This window comes from Amphiura filiformis, unplaced genomic scaffold (genome assembly GCF_039555335.1).
Source record: "Amphiura filiformis unplaced genomic scaffold, Afil_fr2py scaffold_64, whole genome shotgun sequence".
NCBI lineage: Eukaryota > Metazoa > Echinodermata > Ophiuroidea > Amphilepidida > Amphiuridae > Amphiura > Amphiura filiformis.
Genome location: NW_027305528.1, coordinates 114,245 through 138,929, shown reverse-complemented (window position 1 = coordinate 138,929; position 24,685 = coordinate 114,245). Strand labels below are relative to the sequence as shown.

At 36.0% G+C, this 24,685-nt stretch overlaps 1 protein-coding gene across 1 annotated transcript; it reads left to right on the top strand.

Moving 5' to 3' along the window:
- The first annotated feature begins 309 nt into the window (after positions 1-309).
- On the top strand, positions 310-20,057 carry LOC140144581 (sodium- and chloride-dependent glycine transporter 2-like). Its single transcript, XM_072166401.1, has 13 exons — positions 310-695; positions 8,259-8,390; positions 9,321-9,639; positions 10,084-10,216; positions 12,024-12,158; positions 12,472-12,575; positions 13,013-13,137; positions 14,482-14,594; positions 15,435-15,575; positions 16,044-16,143; positions 16,531-16,631; positions 17,468-17,635; positions 19,175-20,057. Exons 1-13 carry the CDS (start codon positions 575-577, stop codon positions 19,379-19,381), a joined length of 1,899 nt encoding a protein of 632 aa, XP_072022502.1. The 5' UTR covers positions 310-574; the 3' UTR covers positions 19,382-20,057.
- Positions 20,058-24,685: the final 4,628 nt, after the last annotated feature.

The following is a 24,685-nucleotide window of genomic DNA, read 5'->3' as shown; positions in this document are numbered from 1 at the left end:
TAATAATAAATTAAGATAGCCTATAACGTTTCTTATGAATGATAAGCCCGAGATAATAAGTTACTCATACGTTACGCCAATTAAGTAAGAAGAAAGAGTTTAGCGAAAGTGACGATAGGGCATGTTTTACCGGCATGTTATACATCATTGACATGCTAGAAAACAAAAAGTACACCACAATATGAACACTAAACATGCTGAATAACAAAGAACAATTTCAGTAAACATTCCCCTACAAAAGCTTTATATACTTTAGTCCACTATACATATTTACACACAGCATCAGAGTTTCTTAAAGGAAAAGTACAGCACCCCTTCAGGCGGGATACGAAGAGGTCATTTGTATTTCACCAAAAGATTACATACTGCTCGCTGCACCAGCGCAGGGCATGTGTTGTGATACGACTTGCGGAAAAAATGCAATTGTATTGGACTGGGTGACTGTTTTTATACCACATTTGGCGGTTTTATTCACACAGCGTAGTATAATTCAATCTCGGACTACTTGTTGTACTATGGATATTTTAGTTAAAAAATACTACATTGGATAAAACGGTTTTATAATATAAGGATAATGTCGAGTGATCGAGAGACATGGGGCAAGAAAGCAGAGTTTATCCTCTCTTCCATGGGGTATACAATCGGATTGGGTAATGTCTGGAGATTTCCTTATATGTGTTATGCAAATGGAGGAGGTATGTATACTGAAATAAATGTATTGTAAAATATGTTGGAGTAAATATTTCAATATTTAGCTTTTCATTCATATAATCATATATGCTACACTATACACGTGATACATGAAAGTATATGTACTATACTACATAAATACCCACGTGTTCCAATATCTCCCCGTAACATCTATATGAGATCTTTAATGTTTTCCATGCTCTTCATATCATGTTTAAACCTACCAGGGATACATCGCTCTACATGCATGAGTGCTACAACTTCGATTGCTCCGGGCTAAATTGTAAAAAAAAGTTGTGGATCATTCTCAAATGACAGGTATGCTAGATACGCGAGTAATTTACCGTCACAACTTGGACCATATGAATGTTGAGCTGCTATTTTAAATTAGAGAATTATCATAGATCGTCATATATGTCTTCTTGATTTCAGTTTTAAGTTGATTTTTCCATTTGGCCCATGATTTTGGCAATTTGTCTCACCATTTCCAAGTTGGCACCTGGCGGACCATCGTTTTTGCTTCCCCAAATTTTATTCGGTTAAATAGTAAAAGCGAAAACTGCGCACATAATTATCATCACCAACAACAATGTAAACAACAACAAACGATACGATAAATGAAATATTAAATCAGCTGGGATCTGATTTAGAATCTTTCTAGGTTTATATAAAGCGTTTGACACCATCGATGAGTGTAGTGTCTGAATTAAACAAACGATTTTGCCATGACAAACAATTAAGAATGGAAAAATCTTTTAATTCATATTACTATGATCCGTTGACTTGACTTTATATTGAGTTATTGAGGTACACAGAGAAACACGGTACATTCGCAGAATTTGTGAGAGATAAATCTAATAAACCAGAGAAACAAGTACACCGTCACCGATACGTGCACTGGTCATTTTAAAGTCAGTATAAGATAGCGTTATCAATTTATGATACTTGAAGATGTAATCATTATTTACTTGCAAATTTCAACTGTTAATGTTATCGTAGTATGAATATATTATTGTGTGAAGCAAATCTCGTATTACCCTTCTCTTAATTTATGTTTCTGAAGTTCACCCCTTACCCTGAATATAAATTTAATTTTTAATAATGGTCCTGGGACTTTTTACCATTTGTTTTACAACAAAGCATGAAATGCAAACTGAGTTTGAATGTAATATGGAGTGATGAAGTATTGAAGAATGAAACTTGATGCCAGAAAAAATATCAAAAATCAGCATGGGTAGGAAAGGGAAAAAATATCAAAAATCAGCATGGGTAGGAAAGGGACCTTTAATTGAATCAACTCTATTATTAGAGACGTCTCGATCTGTTTTCCTACATCTATACAGTATAGTAAGGTTTAGAAATATGTCGGTAGTTTTTTGTTGTAATATTATTTTGAATATTATGCAAATGAAAGCTCTACTTTGATACCATTATAATTACAATACAGGTAATTAAAGTAAAAGCATAATAAAAGAGTAAGACTATTTCTTGTCAATATAAACAGACACTTTGATGACAGTAATATGATAAATCATTTTCAATACGATCTATACTAGGACAATCCTCTTGTGGAATAATATAATAGCCATTCACATGTCTGCATGCCACTGTGCTACAAAGTACAATGAACACAGAACTTACAGAAGGGACGCAGAAGACCTATTTGAACATTTAATGATGGATGTCGGCCCAACGCCAGGGAACCCCCTCTAGGTTGTCAATAGAAATATGAGTGGTACTTCAATTTTGTGTCATTAGGACTAGATCGATTGTTTTTAATAGGCTGACCTGACCTGAATCAACAAGTAAGCCAAGTACGAGAATAAATAGGACTTCATCCGATGTATTATAACTCGTCCTATTTTGTAAAGCCATATTAAAACTCACATTAACATGTGTTTCATTGTTTCAATCTGAAAATACCAAATGAAATAAAGTCCAATTATGCTATTATAGAATTGCTTACAAATTAATGCTCATTGTCTTCATATTTCTTAACAGAAATGCACCTGATTATCGTTACTATTGAAAACGTACGATCCATCAAAATCACATTTATTCTCATTGAACTAAAATCAAAACATAAATGGGGTGATAGATATTTTAATATTGCAGCAAGGCGTTTATGGAATTCACATCCTGAGCACATACAATCCGCCAAAACTCTTCATGGTATTAAAAAGGCACTTAAATAATTGACTCTTTGTTTGTACTTTTCCAATAAACTTTTGGCCCCTATATATTTACGTTTTTTGTTTTTTTTTTATGTATTGGTTTTCATCATTGTATATCTTCATGTTTTCTTTAAAGGATGACTATGGCAATCACAACATTATGCCTAAAGTATATTTTAGAAAAACAATTACTAAGCACGAATCACGTGGTTTTATTTGAAACAACGTCACATTGACCATAAAAAAAGAATAAAAACAGCCGTCTCTCAACACGCGATATTCAAAATTCCCGCGCCGAAATTTTCTAATGACGGCATGGTTACTTGTGCTCAATTGTTGTAAGCCTTCATTGTATTATTTAGGACGTCATTGCACTGGACAATTCTCGCTATTCGCAATAAGGGCGCCGCCAGCGGTTTGCGATGTAATCGTGATGTATCATGGGAAAAGGTCGACATCCAAGTTCGCGCAATACGAATATTACCATGCTATTACATAGGAACACGTGACAATATTTTTTAGTTTGTCAAAATAAAGGTGTTACACGCGAATCGATACTCAATAATACTTAATAATGTGATTTGAAATGTGCACAATTAATTTTTTCTCTATCGATTTGCGTGTAATACCGTTATATTGACAAACTAAAAATATTGTCACGTGTTCCTATGTAATAGCATGGTAATATTCGTATTGCGCGGACTTGATGTCGACCTTTTCCCATGATACATCACGATTTTCCCATGATACATCACGATTACATCGCAAACCGCTGGCGGCGCCCTTATTGCGAATAGCGAGAATTTCGGCACCCGGGAATTTTGAATATCGCTTGTTGAGAGCCGGCTGTATTAATCCGTTTTTATGGTCAATATGAGTTTTGTTTCAAATTAAACCACGTGATTCGTGCTTGATAATTAATTTTCTATCAAATAAGGCATAATGTTGTGATTGCCGAAGACACCCTTTAGTTTATTATTTTGTTTTTCTGAAATTGCTTTTGTATTGCGCCTTGAACATCTTGTTTTTATAGTATGTGCGCGTTATAAATCCATTTAGTTATTATTGCACATTTTGAGGCCTATAGTCCCAACATGATACTACAGTAAACGAGGTGCAGCTGATTCCGAACTTGTTTATAAGATGCACGTGACTTTCTTATACAGGTAAAACGTTCTAAAACTTATATCTATGGCAAGGACTATAAAAGTCACTGGTTGTTTTTTCTTCAAATTATGACGAAAGATGTTAGAATCACTAAAGTTGTTGAATCGAGATTCTGTTCCAGAGCACACAGGTCAGATGTAATTACACCTTCCAAGAGTCGTCATATTGCTACATCTGTGTTTGTGATTTATGATTTGATTCCATGTTGATAACGTTTTCTTTAAAATGTAATGCGAAACTTTCGTCCAAAATTGAATTGAACAAATACCGAACATATGCTTGACATGATGACATGTAGATCTGTGCATTTTGAGCCAAACAATGTAAGCTAATACTAACAATTCAACCTTACATTTACCATAGACGTTCTAGCTGCATGACTACTTTAGATTCAGATTTTATTTTAAACTACAATGTTTGCCAATTACAGATTCAGATTTATCAATTTTAAGATAAATTAAGACAAAACGTTACTTCATACACTCCTAGAGAGTGAGAACCAATCAGAGCAACCGTTAGTAAATTATTATTAATTTTATGACTAATTTTGCATTTTTCTCAAAAAAATAACTACTACACATTGGGAATAAAAGTTATGTATACTATAGAGGCATGGAATCCAATCAGTGATTTCAGACAAGTGATCCATTATATATGTTAAGAAATGCGGTACATTCTAGCGGTACCTCTTTTCTTATCATAAATAACGTACCGCTTGTCTTAAGTCACTGAAATTCCAGTGTTAAACTGGATTCCTTGCCCCTATAATATACATAACTTTTGTTACAATGTGTTATTGTTTTTTGAGAAAAATGCAAAAATAGTCACAAATTTATCAAGGGGCGTAGTACCACCTTAAGTGGATTTAGAATATTCGATGCAACATATCTTCTCTGCTTCGACATAACATAAAATTGATTTTCCGTCAACACACATTTCGCTAGAAGATAACAATGAATTGAAAATTTAGATTGAATAATGAAAAATCGTAATTACGAATTGCTTACATTGTTCGATATGCGGATTATATTGATATACATGTATTTAACACATCTGTCGAACCCTGGTCTATACATGTTAAACTACTGAATATTAAATACTATAGGCCTACCATTTACAGTGTTGATAAACACGTGGTATGACTGATACCGATGTATGATCATTTGAACATATCTTATATTTCTGGATTGCAGGGCGGATAGCGGTGTATGATATTAATTTGAACACAATTCTGGGCAACGTTGTATAATGCATTTTTTTCGGAAGTGGTATAACTTTTCCTGTTTTAAGCTCAGTCGGATGACGCCCTGTAGTCGATAAAAACTAAGTATGGATGTAAAAAGATATTTTTATATGCAGCTAAAATTCCCGACCAGCACTTATGCTTTTGTTAATTTACAGCATTTTAAAATTAAGCTCAGTTGGAACGACGCCTTGTAATCGATTAGTGAACTATGGATGTTAAAAAGACACTAATAATTTATTTGCATTTCTCGTGAATATACTAGTTTCCGACCAGCACTTTTGTTGTAAATTTTTACAGTTTTTATGCTCAGTTGGAACGACGCCTTGTAATCGATAAATTAAATATGGTTGTTAAAAAGAATAATTTATTTCTAATTCTCTTGACTATATGATAATCCCGTGTAGCACTTGTGTCTTTGTGAATTTAAAGTTTTAAAGCTCAGATGGAACGACCTCTTGTAATCGATAAATTGAATATGGATGTTAAAAGACAGTAATATTTTATTGCAATTCTATTGACTATGAAGTTTTTGTTTTTGTTAAATTTATATTTTCATTTAATATATCTTCACTAATACTATCAATACCAAGTGATTCGTGCATGCCATGTATTCGCTATTCACGTTTTCGAAAATATTGAGTCTAATTTTATATATCTATTATTATTTTCAATATGTCCTAAAGCTTTTTGAAATAAATCGACATTTTTTTACAAATAGTAAAATCTAGGCCTATATGTAGCTTTACTTGTTGTACATATCTGGACAAATTTATAACATCACGCATCATTGCGTTCGGTCACAATGGCTCATTATGTAATTAAGTCGTTTTAAAAGTTGCACCTGAGCTGAGTCCACAATTATAGTATCTATTTTCCTTATAAGCATATAAATTAACAGACCTGGCCTAAACTGTATTGTTTGAAAGTTAACTGCTATGAACTAAATTCATAACTACTAATTGAAAGATAAAAAAATTCATAACTACTATGAACTCAGATGTATATCTTTTACATAATGATCCACTTTTTAAAACATGAATCACTGTGACCGAACGCAATGGTGGATAATTCTATAAATTGGCACAGATGTGTACAACAGCTAAGGCTACACATACCTAATACAAATTTACATTTCGAAAAAAAAATTGTTCGTTTTTTTTCAAAAACCGGTAATGGGAACTTACAAGTTGTGGATCCTATATATAGGAATGCGCCATACCTGCTACATGTATAATAGTTCTTACATGTACCTCAAAACAGAAAACTGGCATAGTTTGAACTAGTTCTTTTCAGTTTGCCACCGATGCCCTGCAGTTTTTCCTTTATTCTACTTTGTTCTGCTGTGTGTATGCTTGGTACGCACAATGTAGAGCAACTCGTGAAGAAATATATCTCGTACAACTGAATTGAGACATACTTTCTATTGTTAAGGGATCGGTCACCCACCTTTCCACAGTATTTTGTGTGGGACCTGAGAACACTTCAGACACACCAAATTGCATTCTGAATACGTGGAATGTCCTTCTAGTATTAAAAATAATTTTTATTTTTTGGAATTTGCGATATAATACAAATGTTATGGCAAATTATTAAAAAGTGAAATTATTGAAACTCCTGACATTCAGTCCTCGAAGTAAACTTGATAAATCTAATGATATGTTGACCTGTTTTTATCGAAGATATACGTACATGTAAAGTTTTCCAAAGCACCTAAGGGTCTTTTATGAAAATGGCACATGGAGCCTATGCTATATAATACAAACCGTAACAATAAAAATTGTACAATTACAATTTCGCTTCTTAGAAAAAAATTAATTAAAAAAGATCATGGCAACAATGTAATGTTATATGCAGTGGAATCAGTAAAATCTAAGATACAGAAAAACTTGTTGAACGAGTTGGGCAACGTTTTGCCATGCGCGCACGTATGAGTTTGCACCGCGTAAAATGAACTTTCATGCTATATATCGTCATCGATTTCAAAACAAAAAGGGGTTTCATGTTTTTCTTTCACTTCAAATTTATACATACCACTTCAAATACCCCACTGTTTAAAATAACCCATCTTTTAAGAGCACGGACCAGATAGTCCATGATAAATTAAGTCAATTCAGTCACGTTTGCTACATCAAAGACACAAAAGTGGTCCAATCTGTTTTAGGACTATACCACTTTGGCCAATATCTTCGCTTGTAGACCACCGATTTTATTGAAACAAGCTTATAAATGTAGCTTAAGAAATTACCTTGACGACCAAATAAAACACAATACAATCCAATAAGTAACATGTATGCCTATCTTCTAAATCGTATAAATGTTGTTGTTACAACCTATACACATAATGATGCATAACAAAAAGACGAGATCACAAAAAACTCCTTTAAAGTCATAATGTACGATTTCCGTTAAAGTTTTAACTTAGTCATTTTTTTACCAAATGTTATAAAATAATATAAATAATACATGTCAAGAAGGTTTTTTTGCCCATTTTATATTTAAAATGAGGTAAAATGAAGGTTCCATTCTTGCAGACTGATTTTCGCTTTAACAAGTCCAAAACGAATTGCCCTTTAAGGGCTCACATAGCTACCTCTCACTCTTAAGTTGAGTATATTTTGCATATGTCCATTGAAGCAAGAGTCTCTGTAATAAAAGAGGTGAATTGCAGTTAATGTTTAGGTCATTCTGCTTAGGCCTATATATCTCCTTTGTCAACTTTTAATCATGCAGCAACTATTCATAATATCATGGTACGTGTAATCTATGAATTCGAAAATACAATTTATTTTGCATATTATCTTAAGAACGAATTATTATTGAAATTAAATGTAATTAAGAATATACATTTTGCTTTCTGTAAGCACGTGTCAGGTGTTTTTATTAATGAACACGTCAGAGCAGTTCCGTGAAATTTAGAGTATTCCGATTTAATGATATTGTTAATAATAATCTTGATTATTATTATTTCCATTCTTTTGCAGGTTCTTTTCTTATCCCGTACCTTCTTATGCTTTTTCTTCGCTGCCTTCCCGTCATGTTTCTCGAGGCATCACTGGGCCAGTTTACAAGCCGTGGATGTGTTAGCTGCTGGAGCGTTGTTCCTCTTTTTAAAGGTATTGTGGAGCAGTTTAGAGGTTGTGCAATAATTATGAGCAATAAGAATACTCAGAATTGGCTTCTAAAATTGCAAAAAAAAAAAAAATACGGAAAGAACATGAAGAAAGAATCAGGCCTTTTCAACATACTTAATCCAAACTTTTCAAAGTTAAGTTTTCACTGAAAGTTAATTGTACCTGTATTTAAACAAAGGAAAGATGATACTACAATATCCTCATCACATATTATACTCAACTACATGTATTGGTCATTCCTGAATCCTTTGTCTTGGGTTGGATGTAATCATGCGTGGAATACAGAGCACTGTTATGAGAGTTTTGACAGGCTGTCTCACCACGGAAATGTTACAGATGGTAATGCAACTGATATCATGACGACGGATGTGGCGATGACTACGGCAGTCTCTTCACAGGGAATATAACGAGGTCTGCTTGTTTTCTGTAGATAAGAGGCAGTCTTCAGTGGACGGCTCTTTTCAGAGCCATCAGTAGGCAAGGGCCGGCCTACATGTCTCATTCTTAGGTACTTTGTCCGAAGAAGTCAGAGCTACTCCTGACGAAATATTGACAGTTCTAAACCGCTAAAAACCAACTACTTGTTATGAATTCCCATCGTAAAAGCCTATCCCACAATTTAATCTGTAACAATGAATTTTATTTTTATTTACCACCATGCTTCAGCATTTAAAGGGGTCAAAATCGACTTTGGGAGATTTCAGCATTGGTTATACGAGGGACTGTTTGCTCTCAGAGATGCTGTATTTAATAGTTTTTTCATTTCTTAATTATTTATGCAAGATACATAAATTATACATAAAGTATTTTTGGAAAGGATATTAGTCAAGGAATGTAAATATAAACACAAATTTGATAAGTAAGTAAAAGAGGAGACAATAAGTGTCTTTTTGTGATATATCAATCATGCAGGTATTGGAATAGCCATGATGATAGTAACTACGTATTTCTGCTTGTACTACAATCTGCTCATCACATATATCCTCTACTACATGTATTGGTCATTCCTGAATCCTTTGCCTTGGGTTGGATGTAATCATCCTTGGAATACAGAGCACTGTTATGAGAGTTTCGACAGGTTATCTCACCATGGCAATACTACGGATGGTAACACAACTGATATCATGACGACGGATATGGCGATGACTACGGCAGTCTCTTATGTAACAGGGAATATGACGGATGGGAACACAACAGAAACACGAGTCAGAGCGAGTGAAGAATTTTGGAAGTATGCATATCATAATAAATTTCATTAATAAATCTGAAATGATTAATACAGGTTTTAAAATTCAAAGTATGCTAACAGAATACATTTCATTGGCTCAATGACAATTGCAATGATAAATTATGATAATGTAAGCCTACATGTATTAAAGCTTTATTTTCTAATACCTCATTATAATAATATATAGTTGTTTGGATGGCCTTTTGCACAATCACATGTGTCGTAATGTTGTTAGCCCATAAACCTCGAACATTGTCTAAAGACAATGCATCAAGTTTAAGTCAGAAGAAAACCATGCAAAACAGACTACAAACAAAAAGCAAAAACAAAATAAACACAAACATACACGCACAGCAGCAACAAACATCAAACTTGGTAAAAACGTTAAACCTCATTATTTAAGTGTTCTTTAATGTATAGTAATGATATTCTACTATTCATCTACAGACACAAAGTACTACAGGTTTCTGATGGTCTACATGATATGGGAGCCATTAATTGGCAGCTGCTTCTCTGTTTTATTGCTGCATGGGTCATTGTATACTGCTGTGTCATCAAAGGAGTGAAATCATCTGGAAAGGTTGGTAAAACACAGAACTGATATACTGTAAAGGGTTTACTCTAAGGGATGAAATCAAATCGATCAGCGGTTGACCGCCGATTCTGTCCGATTTCTATTGTTCTAAACAATGGAAACCGCACGGAACCGTTCGTAACCGGCGTTTTGAGTTTTGATATCATCCCTAAAATATACTATGAAATGTTGGAAACCCATCTGCCAGTCATGTTCCTGTCAAATTAACGAGAATTGGGTTAAAATCTAAAATGCTAGTTACCATGTTTGATAAGAAAGAACACAAATGATACTAAACATTTTATATTTAAATGAGGATGGTCCGATATCTATTCATTTGTTTTCCATCAAATGGTGAAATATTAAAACTGAAAGATGTATTGTTTGAATGTTGTATAGGCACATAATATTCTTTGGGCCTTCCCAGGCATATATTTTGGCACTCGTATCGAAAGGGATTGGGAATACTGACATCATGGCATGCAACTTCACTGTAGATGGGCTCAAGGTCATCCCACCAAGGTGGGATTAAAACGTGATGAAATCGGACCCTCTTACTTTAACTCCTGTAAACCAAAGCTAAAAGTGTTCACGAATCACGACTACAAAGCACACAAAATATTGAAACTATCGAATAAATGCCACAAGTAAAACTCATCTTGCGTTACGACGCAATCCTCTGTTGCCAGCAACGTTGATATTGCTGTCTTAAGGGGGTACTACACCCCAGTCCAATTTTGTGCCTATTTTGAATTTTTCTCAAAATTATAGCGCATTGGTGACAAGTAAGATATGTATATTATTGGGGCAAGGACTACAACTACTGCACTGGAAATTTTATTTCAGCACAGACAATAGTTGTGGAGTTACAGTCAAAAATGAGGGAAAACCAAGATTTGATCAATAAATCAATAACTACTTGCCTTGAGTTGCTGAATTTTCAGTGCAGTAGTTGTAGTCTTTGCCCCTATAATATGCATATCTTACTTATCACCAATGTGCTATAATTTTTGAGAATAATGCAAAAATAAGCACAAAATTGGCCAGGGGTGTATTAACCCCTTAAGATGAGGTGAAAGTAACACTAAGAGTAAGACTCTACACTTTCTTTGGGGAAAACACGGTTAAAGCCTAGTCCTGCAAGCAAGACTTCAGGTTCATAACCATCATAATTCACGGACCTGAAGTCCTGCATCGGTGCATATAGACAACACTGTATGTTTAAGAAATCCAAAGTTGAAGCATAGTCCTGGCATTTGTTAGTTTACCTCAGAGATGCTGTAGACCTTCCCTACGTAGAGTAGGTACATCACAAGATTAAATTCACATACAAAAAATTAGGTAATTTGATAATTTCAATTTGATCACCTTGGTACTGAGTGAAGTATTTAATTGAAGCTTGCTGGTTTTAGCAACTCAGTGAGTGTTGAATCCACTCAAAAATGATATCGCATTTCTATTGTTTGAGTTGTTTGGGTGAGTACAATTCGCCGTAGAAGTGACGTCATAATCGAATTAACTACCCTAGCAATAGATGAATACAATTTTTGTAGTGCAGGGCGATATAGTCAAAATTGTATTCATTTACTAATGCTATGGTAGTTAATCCGATTAACTACGTCACTTCTACTGCGAATACTCATCCTCGTCGTAATTCTTGGAGCCCAACAAAAAGCCCACACATAGTGATTTTTTCTTATATGCACAAAAGATACCATTATTATTCAGTTGAGTTACAATTCAGCTGAGGTACTGATTATCAGAACTAGATTAAACCCTCACTGTTTTAATTTGATTCTATTTTCCACTAAAGGTTGTATACTTCACGGCAACATTCCCATACTTAGTGCTTTTCATCTTGTTAATTCGAGGCGCTACATTACCAGGTGCAGCTGATGGTATCTTATTCTTTATTTACCCAGAGTGGAAGAAACTCCTCTCAGCTAAGGTAATATCTCACGTAATAATTTTACGCATTCGTAACAATTTGAAATATGTCCAATCAAATTGAAACAAAAATCAACAATATCGAACGCTGATTAACAAACGGTATCTTGTAGATATCTACTACAATTGACATTTTGTTGCTGCAATCAGCTTTGCGTCATTGTTTTTCATAGTAAAGATTTATAAGATTGATAACAAAACTCTGGGTCATTTATGTTATACAAATAAAATACCTACAATTCTCAAGTAAATAATTGAATGTGTAAAATGCTTTGTTTTCGTATGGCTTCTTGCCTTACATTTATCTTTACCAGGTATGGAAGGCTGCGGCCAATCAAGTGTTTTTCTCATTCTCGGCAGGATGGGGTGGATTTCTGACGTTGGCTAGTTACAATAAATTCCGCAATAACGTATATAGGTATTTATGTTTAAAAAATAGAAGAATGATCGTTACACTTAAGGCGTGCAACGTTTGCACAGTATTTTTGTGGGACATGAGAGCACATCAGGCATATTGAATTGCATTCTGAATACAAGGAATGTCCTTCTGATATCAAATAGTTTTGATTGTGTGAAATTCGGGATATAATACAAATACAGATTTTATGGCAAATTATCAAAATTGATATTTTGACATTTTTAACAGTCCACGAAGTAAACTTTATAAATCTAATGACATGTACTTATAGTGTATGAATATAAATGTAAATCATAGTAACGACTACCTATTCTGGAAGGTATGTTCTTTGAATTTTTATACGCTCTCCCTTTGGGATTGAGCACTTTATTCAAACGTCTAACTATGAGTAAAAATATATTATATTTTTGTTACATTTATTTGTATGTATGCTTTAGGGATATGATGATTATTGCAATATCCGGTGGACTGACCAGTATTTTCTCAGGATTTGTAATTTTCTCTGTTATTGGATTCATGGCTTGGGACTCAAATCTGCCTGTCGAGAAGGTTGTAGCCAGCGGTAAGACTAAATTACATATGCGGTTTTTAAAGTAGTTACACAGAACACAGGGATAATCAAACAATATCTTCATGTTGAATCAAACGTTGCTTCAATCCATCGCTTCATAAGCCAGAATACCAAAATGGCGGCCATTTTGATATTCATTATGGCTGTCAAATTGATCCATCTGAATACCACAATATAAAGATTCATTACTACATCCAGTAATGTACTTCTGAACAAGGTTGTCACCGGTGGAACCCACAATAACGAGTGAAAAATGGATGAAATCAGTGGATTAATGGGTATTGTTCCAGCTTCTAAACTTTTGATATGTTATTTATTAGACCTTATACTGCAAGAAAATACCAAAAAACCTTCTGTTGCAATTTTTTTGGCTCATGTGGTAACTTTACTCTACTAGGTTACATAGACGAGTGTAAGGAAGAATCGTGCAGGTATAATCACATTTTACATTTGTGGTTCCAAGTACACAAAAGTACACCCGTGTAAGTGCAAGAACGTCGTATCTGCATTTTTGTAATTTTACAGGAGAAGCATTTTTGTGTTTCAATGTGTTCACTTATTTATTGCGCTTTTAACGTTTTACTTATTTAACAATAATCAATCTAGTTGCTTTTAATACTTGTAAAATAGCTCAAACGGTGTAAATTTACCACAAATGTCACTTAGAACCTTCTCGCACTCACACGACGAATTAAAAACGTGGATGTGCATGATTCTTCTCGAACTAGCAGCGTCTTTTTGGGCACCACTCATATGGATACAGCGTCAAGATAGAACTACCCTATAGTGCTATAAAAATTGATTCCAACGGCCTAACTTTTATAGCATAAGCTCTATCGCCATTACAAATTCCTAATGATTTGTGGGATAGTTTTGGAAAGTGAAGTGCAAATAGCTGCCCTCTGAACATTTGGCAATTTACACACAGTATATTGTGCTCATCTAACACATGACAGCATCACATGGCAGCTATTTTTCTCACCCACTATATACTTATCATCATTATTTTTAATGATACAATACAAAACAATGTCTAAAATTTCCCACTTTGAGTGAACCTGCGTACCACCGTAATACCTGGCTTTCAAGAGCATTTGCGATATATATAAGTGTTGTTTACCGCCGCGGCGCGCCGTTGTATTCAAATGTACCGGAAGACCGCCCGCTGTGTAGAAGGTCACTTCGATACTTACTGTCTACAAGCTGTTATGGCAGCGCGGAGCTGGTCACGTGCGTTTTAATACGCATTTATAAATATAGTCGAAGCATACTGACAATGATATATTTTAAACTGCCCATTTTCACCGATATACGTATCTTGTTTTCTTATTTAAGGTCCTGGTCTCGCATTCATTGCCTACCCTGAAGCTGTCTCCAGATTACCCGTTCCACAACTCTGGGCATTTCTATTTTTCTTCATGCTTCTCACTTTGGGATTAGACAGTCAGGTAATTATATAGACTACATAATAATTAAGGTACCCGTCATTTTTACCCCTGTATATCCTAAACAAAGACAGATATGTCATAATGAAGCAGCCAAATCGCGGCTGCATAAATTTGATCCGGTATTATCGGAGGGTATTATACATATAGGCCTTCCGTTTTATCAGAGAGAATATATATGTAAAGTCTCTGAGCTTCCAAAAAAGGCTTTATTGATACAATGTGCCCGCGGAGCGTGCAAAAAGTTATATTTTACACTATTTTGGCCCATGATCGGGATGAATTTTGGTGGAGAATGAGCTCCTGGCCCCCGTTTTCCCTTTGTCTTCCCGATTTTCTCTTGAATTTTTTTTTGCCAAAGGGCCACTTTTCTCTTCCATTCAGGAGAACACTCTGCCACCCCCTCATTCACTGGCTACGCTACTAACGATGATCCAAAATCCCAATACAAATGCAAATTCAAAAGTTCAGTGTATGTTATAATCTATTGATTAAAACATTAAAATGCAACTTTTGATTTTGTTCCTTCCTTGGGTTTTAGGCCACCGTGTCTTTAATTCTCAACCGATTTCAACAAATGAGGTCTTAAATTAGAGCTAAAGAGTATACACAATGTAGTGGCTTCTGGTTTTAATTTTGACATATTTGACTTTGTTTAGGATATACGTGGGTGAGCATAACTGGTCTTAGAAATTTTAGAACCAAAAACTGTAAAAAAACGTTGAGCGACGACCAACTGGTTGGTGTGATACGTACGACAATAATTAAACCGGAATATGCGTGTTTTAAAAATCGTTCTAAACTTAGTTAGTATTCTTAATTGCTTTTTTGACGATGTTATAGTTTGTAGCCATGGAAGTGGTTCTCACGGCAACCGTTGACGAAGTTGAAGTACATTATCCCTTCGTTAGAAAGTACAAACACTGGTTTACTCTTGGAGCATGTGTCTTCCTGTTTCTCATTGGCTTACCGTTAGTGACACAGGTACGATAGGAGGTGAAGTAGCATAAAATTAATGACTAATTTGATACATTTCCGATGTTACAAACATACGTACTCTCTAAATGTGAATTTCCACTCTTTCAAGGAGTTGAACGAAGGACAACCCGTTTTTGAGTGGAAAACACTCTAAAATGACAGAAAACACATTTTCTTTAGACAATTTTTACTCTTTTGAGAGTATACAGACTACTCTTTTCAATCATTTTAGAGTGAATTTTTTCCACTCAAGAAGGGGTTGTCCTCCATTTCACACTTTCACTCTTTTTGTCCACTCTTTCTACTCGGTGTACATTTAGAGAGTAGAAACACCGATGTCTATTCCGATGTTAAAACCATCATAAGTTGGTACCGATATTACCTGGAAAATAACTCAGTGAATGCAAATGAAATTTAAAATTTCCCAAAGTTTATTGTTATGTGTTTGACATGTCAACTGTTGTTTTATTGAAGGGCGGTCTTTACGTAATGACATTACTAGACTGGTATTCAGGCGGGTTTACTCCTATGATTGTAGCATTTATTGAAATGTTAGCAATTTCCTACGCATATGGTAAGTAGAGATAACCATTTTTGTTTTCTTAAAATAATAAAACGGTGCGGAAAAGCGTCATCGATGATGCTTGCTGTCAATTTCAAAGACGACGAGTGTATTTTCGCCGCGCACTAGACTGTTTATACGACCAATGTAAATGACCAAATTCGCCGTCGTAGTGTGACGTCATCATCGGTCGTTGGCAGGTCAATTCGTTCACACTATCTATGTTAGGAACCACGATCAAAATTATCATAATACAAACTCAATGGGTTGCTAATTACAGGCGTGTAAACCGAGTGTAAAACCAGTAACTAAGGTATGACGTATTCACTATGACAGCGCATTAATCAAAAATGAACGCCGTATTCTGTTCAAAGCCTTGTTGTTATTTTCATGTTTCAGGTTCTACTCGATTTATGCAAGATGTCAATGCAATGATTGGTTACACGCCAATAGCTTTCTGGCGATACTGCTGGATGGCTATAACACCCTTAATTGTTACGGTAAGAAGTTTTTGATAATTTTAAATTAATATGCTTTATTAATTTGAATATAGGTCTTTATTATTTATTAGTTTTGTCATGATTTGCATCATTTAGGGTAAAAAGTTTGACCACGTCCTATAAACGAAAGTCCCTTCGTGGGGGCCAAAATATCCAATTACGTTTGTAAAAAAAACTAGTCGGTCAAAGTTGATCTTTCGGCTTGGAATTTTTCACATTTCACACTTACGTGTCAGAGAGAGAGAGAGAGAGAGAGGGAGGGACGTGTCAGCCTCCTAACTGAAGTACTTCCGTTTATAGGACAACTTTTGGTTTGTCCCCTTACTGAACTAGAACCACGCGATATTTAATGATCTCCTCAAAGTGTAAAATATAAATCAACACGTCAGCCCTTGCATGTTAACACACATTTTCGTATGATATTTTTAGTTCAAAAATACGGATATGGATTAGAAGAATTTTTTAAACTTCAACACTAGTGAATTTAATCGGTTACCGGAAACGCTTTCACAATACCAACTGCGTCCTCAGCAGGATGTTATGGCTCTCATGAAATATGGCTGAGGAAGCAATGAGTACCGCGAAAGCGCTCTGGGTAAACGATCAAATTTAGTAGTCTTAAAGTTAAAAAAATGATTTCTAATTGAATCTATATCATACGTATGAATATCCTATTTTACACAGTAATTATGGATTTGATGATTTTTAAAAATTGTGTGATACAACTTGCATCTCTGGAGCCTATTATGGCTGTTGGGTAGTGCTTAAATTGTCTTTTATTAATCATTGTCATGTCCAGTTAAATCTTAAAACATGTACTTGTTTACTCGTTACAGTTCATCTTTGTCTTCAGTTTTGTTGACTACGAGGCAGCCACTGTTGGCGAATACACCTTCCCGCCATGGGGAGAGGCTATTGGATGGCTATTTACCGTTACCTCACTTGCAGCAGTTCTGGTTTATGCAATTATACATTTATATATGTCGCATGGAACAGTTATGGAAGTAAGATCTTTTGAAGTTTATAATAAGTTAGTATTAAGGACGAATACATTGACGATGCAAAAAATACGGATAATTTTTCAATGATTCATTTTGGAAGTGAAGATCTAAGGAAGAAACACATCAATTCTTAGGTACATCTGTGTATATATTCAGTTGTTTATTGCTCCAAATTCATACGAATTAAATTAAAGCACCATCTCCTTTAACGCACACTGCCGCGTCGTCAAGTGACGCAAACACGCCATTCTTATCTATGCCCGTGGAACGGTGGCATAGATATTGTATTTGTTGTGTTTAGTCTTCTCCTTCTCCTTCTCCTCCTCCTCCTTCTCAAGACCACTTCTTTGCACTCCTCCAGCTCAAGAACTAAAGTAGCCTCGGGGCCTATACTTGGTACAATGATAGCCTATGACCCCTAGATACATCCTAGGGTATCCCCGACCCCAGAGGTCAAAAGTCATGGGCTACAGGGGGCAATATGTGTAATTGGTCTCCCATCCACTCAGGAGGCCATGACCAACGAAATGTTCAATGTGTATGAGGGCAGCAGTGGTCTCCCATTCACTCAGCAGTATAGTGCAGTATAAGTTTTCGTTTTGTGAATAGGGGAAGGAGGGTTGGTTGTGGTCACGGGCATAGATATTCGTGTTTGGTCAAACACAACTGTGGTTTCTAGTTTTTATTGTCGTGATTCATCATAAGCTCACATATACACCAATCCGAGAAGCGTTTAATGTATTTGGCCCTCTATTGACGGAACCACAGATGTACCAGTGAGGTAGATTTAATTTGTTCAATCAATTCCTGCCCGTGTATTGAAAATTACTGTTGTGTGCAATTCTGTATAGCACACTAATAAGTAAATGATGGAACCCCGACCTTGGGACACCGCAGTTTTGCGTCGGGGACACCGCGGTAAAGCCGTTTTTGGATTGGCGCACATGTCATGTAACTATAAAAATAAAATGTCCCTTTGTATTTTAATGATGATAGAGGGCGACATATCAATACTCGTGCTCAGTGAATCACATAATATACTTTACGGGCAACGTTTATATAAGGGACGGGGTTATAGTGATCTTTTAAAATCGGATGCAAATTAGTGCAATTTAAAGAGAAAATGTTACTTTTCTTCTGAAGGTAAAGTGCATTATATGCGTATCTACAGCACAGGTGACAGCGCGTATCACAGAAAAACTGTACGCTTAACCTGCTCTGCGTAATATACACGCTTTACTAGCGAGTTCCAGATTCTCTCGGTCGGACATACAGGAACATTGTCCCTCTTGTCCCCTTTGCACATGCGCGCGCATAGCAACCAGCTCGAGGAAGGAGAACTGCACATTCGCAAACAGGTTTTACAAGGCTTTTTCCAATGTGTGACGTCAGCCCGATCGAGAGAATGCAACCAGGGAACATTATTTCAAATAGACGACACTCACGTGACGCGTTTGGACAAATCGCAGTGCGTGATTTTGAATAATGGACGGTGGAGGTAATATAATTTTAAATGTAATTCTCTCTTTCTTTCATTTTCAGCGTCTAAGACATTCCCTAGAACCGTCATACCAGTGGGGACCTGCCCGTAATGAAGATCGTATTACAGCTGGTTATGCCAAATTACCTGAGCATCATCATCGCCATGATTACATGAATGATGAACATGGAATGGATACCGGTAGAGACGATTTCAAAATGGGATATACCGGGTTAACAACTAACGAAAAAGAACGTGACTGTGTGTAAAAGCTTTGTGACTCTATGACCTCATGGTAAAGGCTTTGTGACTCTATGACCTCATGGTGATTTTCAATGTGAAATAATAGTTTTGCTCTGTATATAAAATTGATTATTGATTTAGTGGACTTTATAAATCCGATTCTGGAATGCTCGGGATTGAGTTCGCTCTAAAAAGGTTCACATGAACATATGGATCTTCCAACTCTGCACAAGCTATGCAAACAAGTAGATGACGAGTAAGACTATTTATTAGAAATTTAAGCAAAGCAACTCAGGCTATTATCTGTCTCAAATGATTAAATACAGGACCGGATTTACCATTGGGCTTGGGCATCTTCCTTTTTAGCTCGAAAATTGTTTGCTCGCACTGGCCCGTTATATAGCAAAATATTCACCTTCATTTTGGCCTAAGAAAGCCTGAAATTGAGATTTTTCGCGCGCAGATGTCCTAGTAAGATCTATGCACGTCTCCTCTAAATTGTAATGCTCCCGCCGCCACTGACGATCTTATACATAAACCAAAACTTGACTACTTGAAATCACGGTGAGTTTGGGAAATTGTGGCATGGTCCAGGGTGTCCAAAAAGGTAAATCCGGCCCTGGATAAATATTGTAAATATTATAGGGGATAATGTTTTCATCATACGGTCAATAAATCCATAAGGGTCTTTTGGGGGTTTTGGAGAATTGTATAAATAAGTGTATTTTCTCATTATTGAAAATAAGCCTAAATTAACAAGGGTAATTTGTAAGGGCACAAACTCAGCTTTTATACTTTGACACATTATGGCTATTTAAAACAGTGCACTTTATAAGACAGACTCGTATATCAAAAAATTATTATTGGCATAATAAGGACAGAAGCTTATTTTTTTAAAAGGATTAAAGTTCAATTATTGTAAATCAAGTTTGTCATCTCGACTTTAGTATTTCAAGTTAAGGGGCGCACCGTTTCAGGGGGTGGGACACTGGGGTTAGTGTAGGGTGGGTTTTTTATTTTCAATTTTGATGTATGGTCCCCATCGGGCCCGTACATAGGCGGACCCCGATAAATTTTCACTAGCATTTGGCCCGAGAGCCTTATTTCCATCACGGTTCACTATTAAGCATAAACATAGCTGCGTTGTCGCCGATGAAAAATGTAAGAAAGCTTCAGAGTCAGAATTTGACGTGTACATGACCAATTCTTGAATAGATTCATAATACCCCCAAATGCCTTTAAAGATAAATATACTGTAAATGTGCTGTAACATTGTGTAAATGTGTTATAATATGCGACTTGGTAGTAGATATTGTAAATAAATTTCATTTTTCTCACGTTTATACATAATTTCCTAGTTTGATAATATTACAACTTTGTATAATCTTAAAATAAACCCCTCAACAAAACAAGGGAAAAGGCTTACGCATCATACACTGGAACATTCCAACATTATAAACTCGCGCACGAGATCAAATTAATGATGCTTAATCGTTATTCTGAATATATCAATATGTAGGGAAAGAAGAATTACGCATAGCACACTAGCACATTTAAACATGAATTTACAAATGGAAACATGACATGCAAGGCAGGTATGTCCGGTTTTTACTCTGGTATATCTGCCTATGCATGTCATGTTTCCATTTGTAAATTCATGTTTAATTGTGCTAGTGTGCGATGCGTAAATTCTTCTTTCCCCTGTATCCTGAACAAAAGTTTGGAAGGTTTCAAGCATCTATATCTATTATCTATTATTTGTGGCATGTTCATATCGTTTTGCATATCAATGGACAGCTAAATGTGTCCCTGTTTACAATGATACCACATTCGAAACAATCACCCTTTTCACGGCTGAGTACACGTCTTATGAATGTATTGTGGTCTCAAAATTGACCATTATTCACTAACCTCAATACCACAACAGCATGACACTTCGTCGTGCTGCTCACTAACCTGGTCACACGTTACTTGAATGGCATTACATTCTCCAACCAGGATTCATCTAGTCACGATTATCGCACTTTCAGTTTCTCACGCGTTTGAACGGGAATTAGATTGCGTACTTTTTCGATGTCAAGTGAGCAAATTTCTTCAATATTTTGAGAAAATAATGTCAAATTTTCTATTCTATATTGTTTGGTAATAATGTCTTTTGCCAATAGTATGTTTAAAGTTGTAATTTTGTGTTTTTGATCGCAAAGATCGGATATTTTCGTTCCCGATTCGAATTCTGAACCCTTCGCAAGGGTGCCGATTTCGGCAGAACTTTGACGATAATTTTGCCTTTTTGGACACTAAAATGCATTCGATCCTTAATTTTGTTTCAACCGAGTCTTAAATTAGCAAGCACAATAAGGTTGGTACCACTTTTATATACATTGATAAAATTTTAAAGATTTTTTTTCAAGTTTCTAACCGGCGCAAATCGTTAAGTGTGTATTTCCCATTGACATCCAAAATGGGAAATACGAGTCTGATGGACATAGGAACGGCGTCCATGAGACTCAGCGAGTCTAGATTCATCGCATGTCATTCAATAGCCCGACACATCATGGCCCTAATTTGTTCCTTCCTCAACATTAGTACGGAAAACAGTGTGAGTACCTCGGGCTAGTCATTCAATGTGGTTGCATACTCTGACACGCACAGCACGATCAAGCGGGTCCCACAAGTGTTCAGGTTGGTTGAGGTCTGGCAGGCCAGCGGTACTCTGTACAAACTGTATATACCGATTCCGAGGACAAAAACTGTTCAACAGTCGCAATCCCCTGCTTCAGAGGATGATTTAAGGAAGCCCCATCATGCACTGTAAAAGTGTTATCACTAGAGTTTCAACTGCCACTTTACTTTTCAAATCCCATTGAACTCTGTGCAAAAGATGTTGTTTTAGAATTGCCCGTGTGTCATTATTACTTGGTCGATTTCAGATCTAAAGTGATGTATGCATGAAGGATAATTCACACCTTCTGTAGATAACATAAAATGTGAAATCGACTGGCATTTTGAATGTGTATTTATTGTAAATATATCAGTCCAAATTCAAATTTAACCATGCACGTGTGTATGCAGTGGGCGGGCAGTGGTGTCATGTTCACTCACACAGCTGTGCTAACCGCAAGACTTGCTGGGAAGTGCTTAAATCATCCTCTGCCCCTGCTTTGTACGCAGCGGATTAGGTCACGGTCTGTCAGGTTTAAGAGTCACCTTTTTGTACCGCCAGTATGCAGCTGTCAATCATCATGCACAAATCGGTAATAAAAAAAAATCTAAATAGGTAACTCTACCACACATTTTGTTTTAAAAGGTAGCCTTATTAAATAATCTATGAAAGAGATAATTACTTAGAACTTCCGAAAAGATGAGAAAAGACGTTTTTATTGCGGCCTCGTCTGCCAACTAAAGCCAGCGTAAGAGTGAATGACGTCATTCTCCAAATATGACCGCGACAAGCTCTTACACAAGGTCCCGAGCTCACACCGTTCTCACTTTTGCGATCGAAGTAAAGCCTCTCTTCAATAATTTTAGTACTCTCAGGGTATGGGCTGATGGCAGGCCATTCCATTCTCTCTACTCCCATATTCTGTAGATTACCCAGGAACTATGGAGGCGAGGGTTTCATCTTGGAGGATTAGATTAGGTTCCAGATTACGAAGATATGGGATTGTATATAGCTTGCTGCATAGAATAATGGTCAATTTGGCAAATTCTATTTCAGACCCCACTACATTCACAAGACATGTACTCAGCCGTAAAAAGGCCATTGTTTCAAATATGTTTCATCGTAAAGAGGAACAAATTAGCTGTCCATTGAACAGTCCTGTACAATGATTTTACATAGTCGATAATATATTATCGAGTAGAGCTCATGGAGGTAGCCATTTGCAGACCACCCATTGTCAGATGGCTGGATGATTTTCAGTTGCACACACAAATGAGTAGGAGAATTTTGAAAATGAATCATGGCTTTTTGATAAACCGCTTACGGCAAAAATTCTGAGCACTGGGCGATTCTAAATTTCACATGCACAAAACAATATTTGTAGAATCTTTGTCGAGAGATTTAAAAAGTTATCGAGAGAATTTTCTGTAATATTGTTTTAAATTAGCACAAAATACAATTTTATAAGCAGAAAAATGGCCACAGTTCCTATCTTGCCATTGAAAACTACAGGAAGACCACCCGCAGAGCTTCAAGCCACATGCCAGACATCCTGGCGCCAACTGCAAATGGCTGCGCCCATGTGATGTAAGTCGATAATATATTATCGACTTTATAAAATCATTGTACAGGACTGTTGAAAAGCAACACGATATGAACATGTCACAAACAATCTGAGATACAGATGTTCAAAAAACCTTTCCAAACTTATGTTGAGGAGTTATAAATTATGTCACATGACGACGATGCAATGGCCCATTAGGAAGAAGTGGGCTATTCAAAACTGATGTGTATACCAATCAGATTGACACAGCTTGAATAAATAACTAAATGTTATGATAATTGCGAGGTTGCGATTTGTAGGCATACGCCACAGTACTTACGTCCGTTTACGGGCCGCTGCAGACTCCGAGTATTCGACGTAACATGTCTTCGTTATTTAAGATAATTATTCCCATTCTATTACCGAACATTAAGCTTTTCTCTGTACTTATGTTCCTCAGCGCTCCCTCCGTTCATCATCTGAAAAACTTCTCAGGACCTCGCATGTTAATATATCATCTGCCGGTAAGCATTCCTTTCGTTATGCTGCCCATGTTGCTTGGAATTCCCTTCCCAACACCATCCGCAATATCACTTTTCTCGCTGAATTCAAATGTAGTCTTAAAACTCATTTTTTCCAACATGCTTTTCCTGAATCTAAAGATTTTTATGTTTCACTGTGTGTCCTTTGCCTTTTTGTTTTTCGCCCCCTGAGATCTGTTTGATGATTTTTGCGCGGTATAAATACGCTCCATTATTATTGTTACGGTGATGATTTTTAGGGTGACTTTCTTTTTGTTCAACTTTGGATCCAGGGGCTTACTCGGGCGATAATAAATGTCCAATACCGTTACACAAAATAAATAGACACACAGATGGAAACTTGAAGATATATACGATGTTATGCTCCGGCTTTAATATAATATTAATAATGTAGAAACAATATGAAGATCGATGCAATGATAATATGATGAGGATTGAATTGACTAGATGTTGAGCAGTTGGAGGCTCAGATCGAAGTGAAGTAAAATTATCTGAGACAAGTTCATATGGGAAAACACTTGAAAACCAACTTAAGTACCATCTCTGCAACAGCATAAATAATAACCCTAACTAAGCATTTACT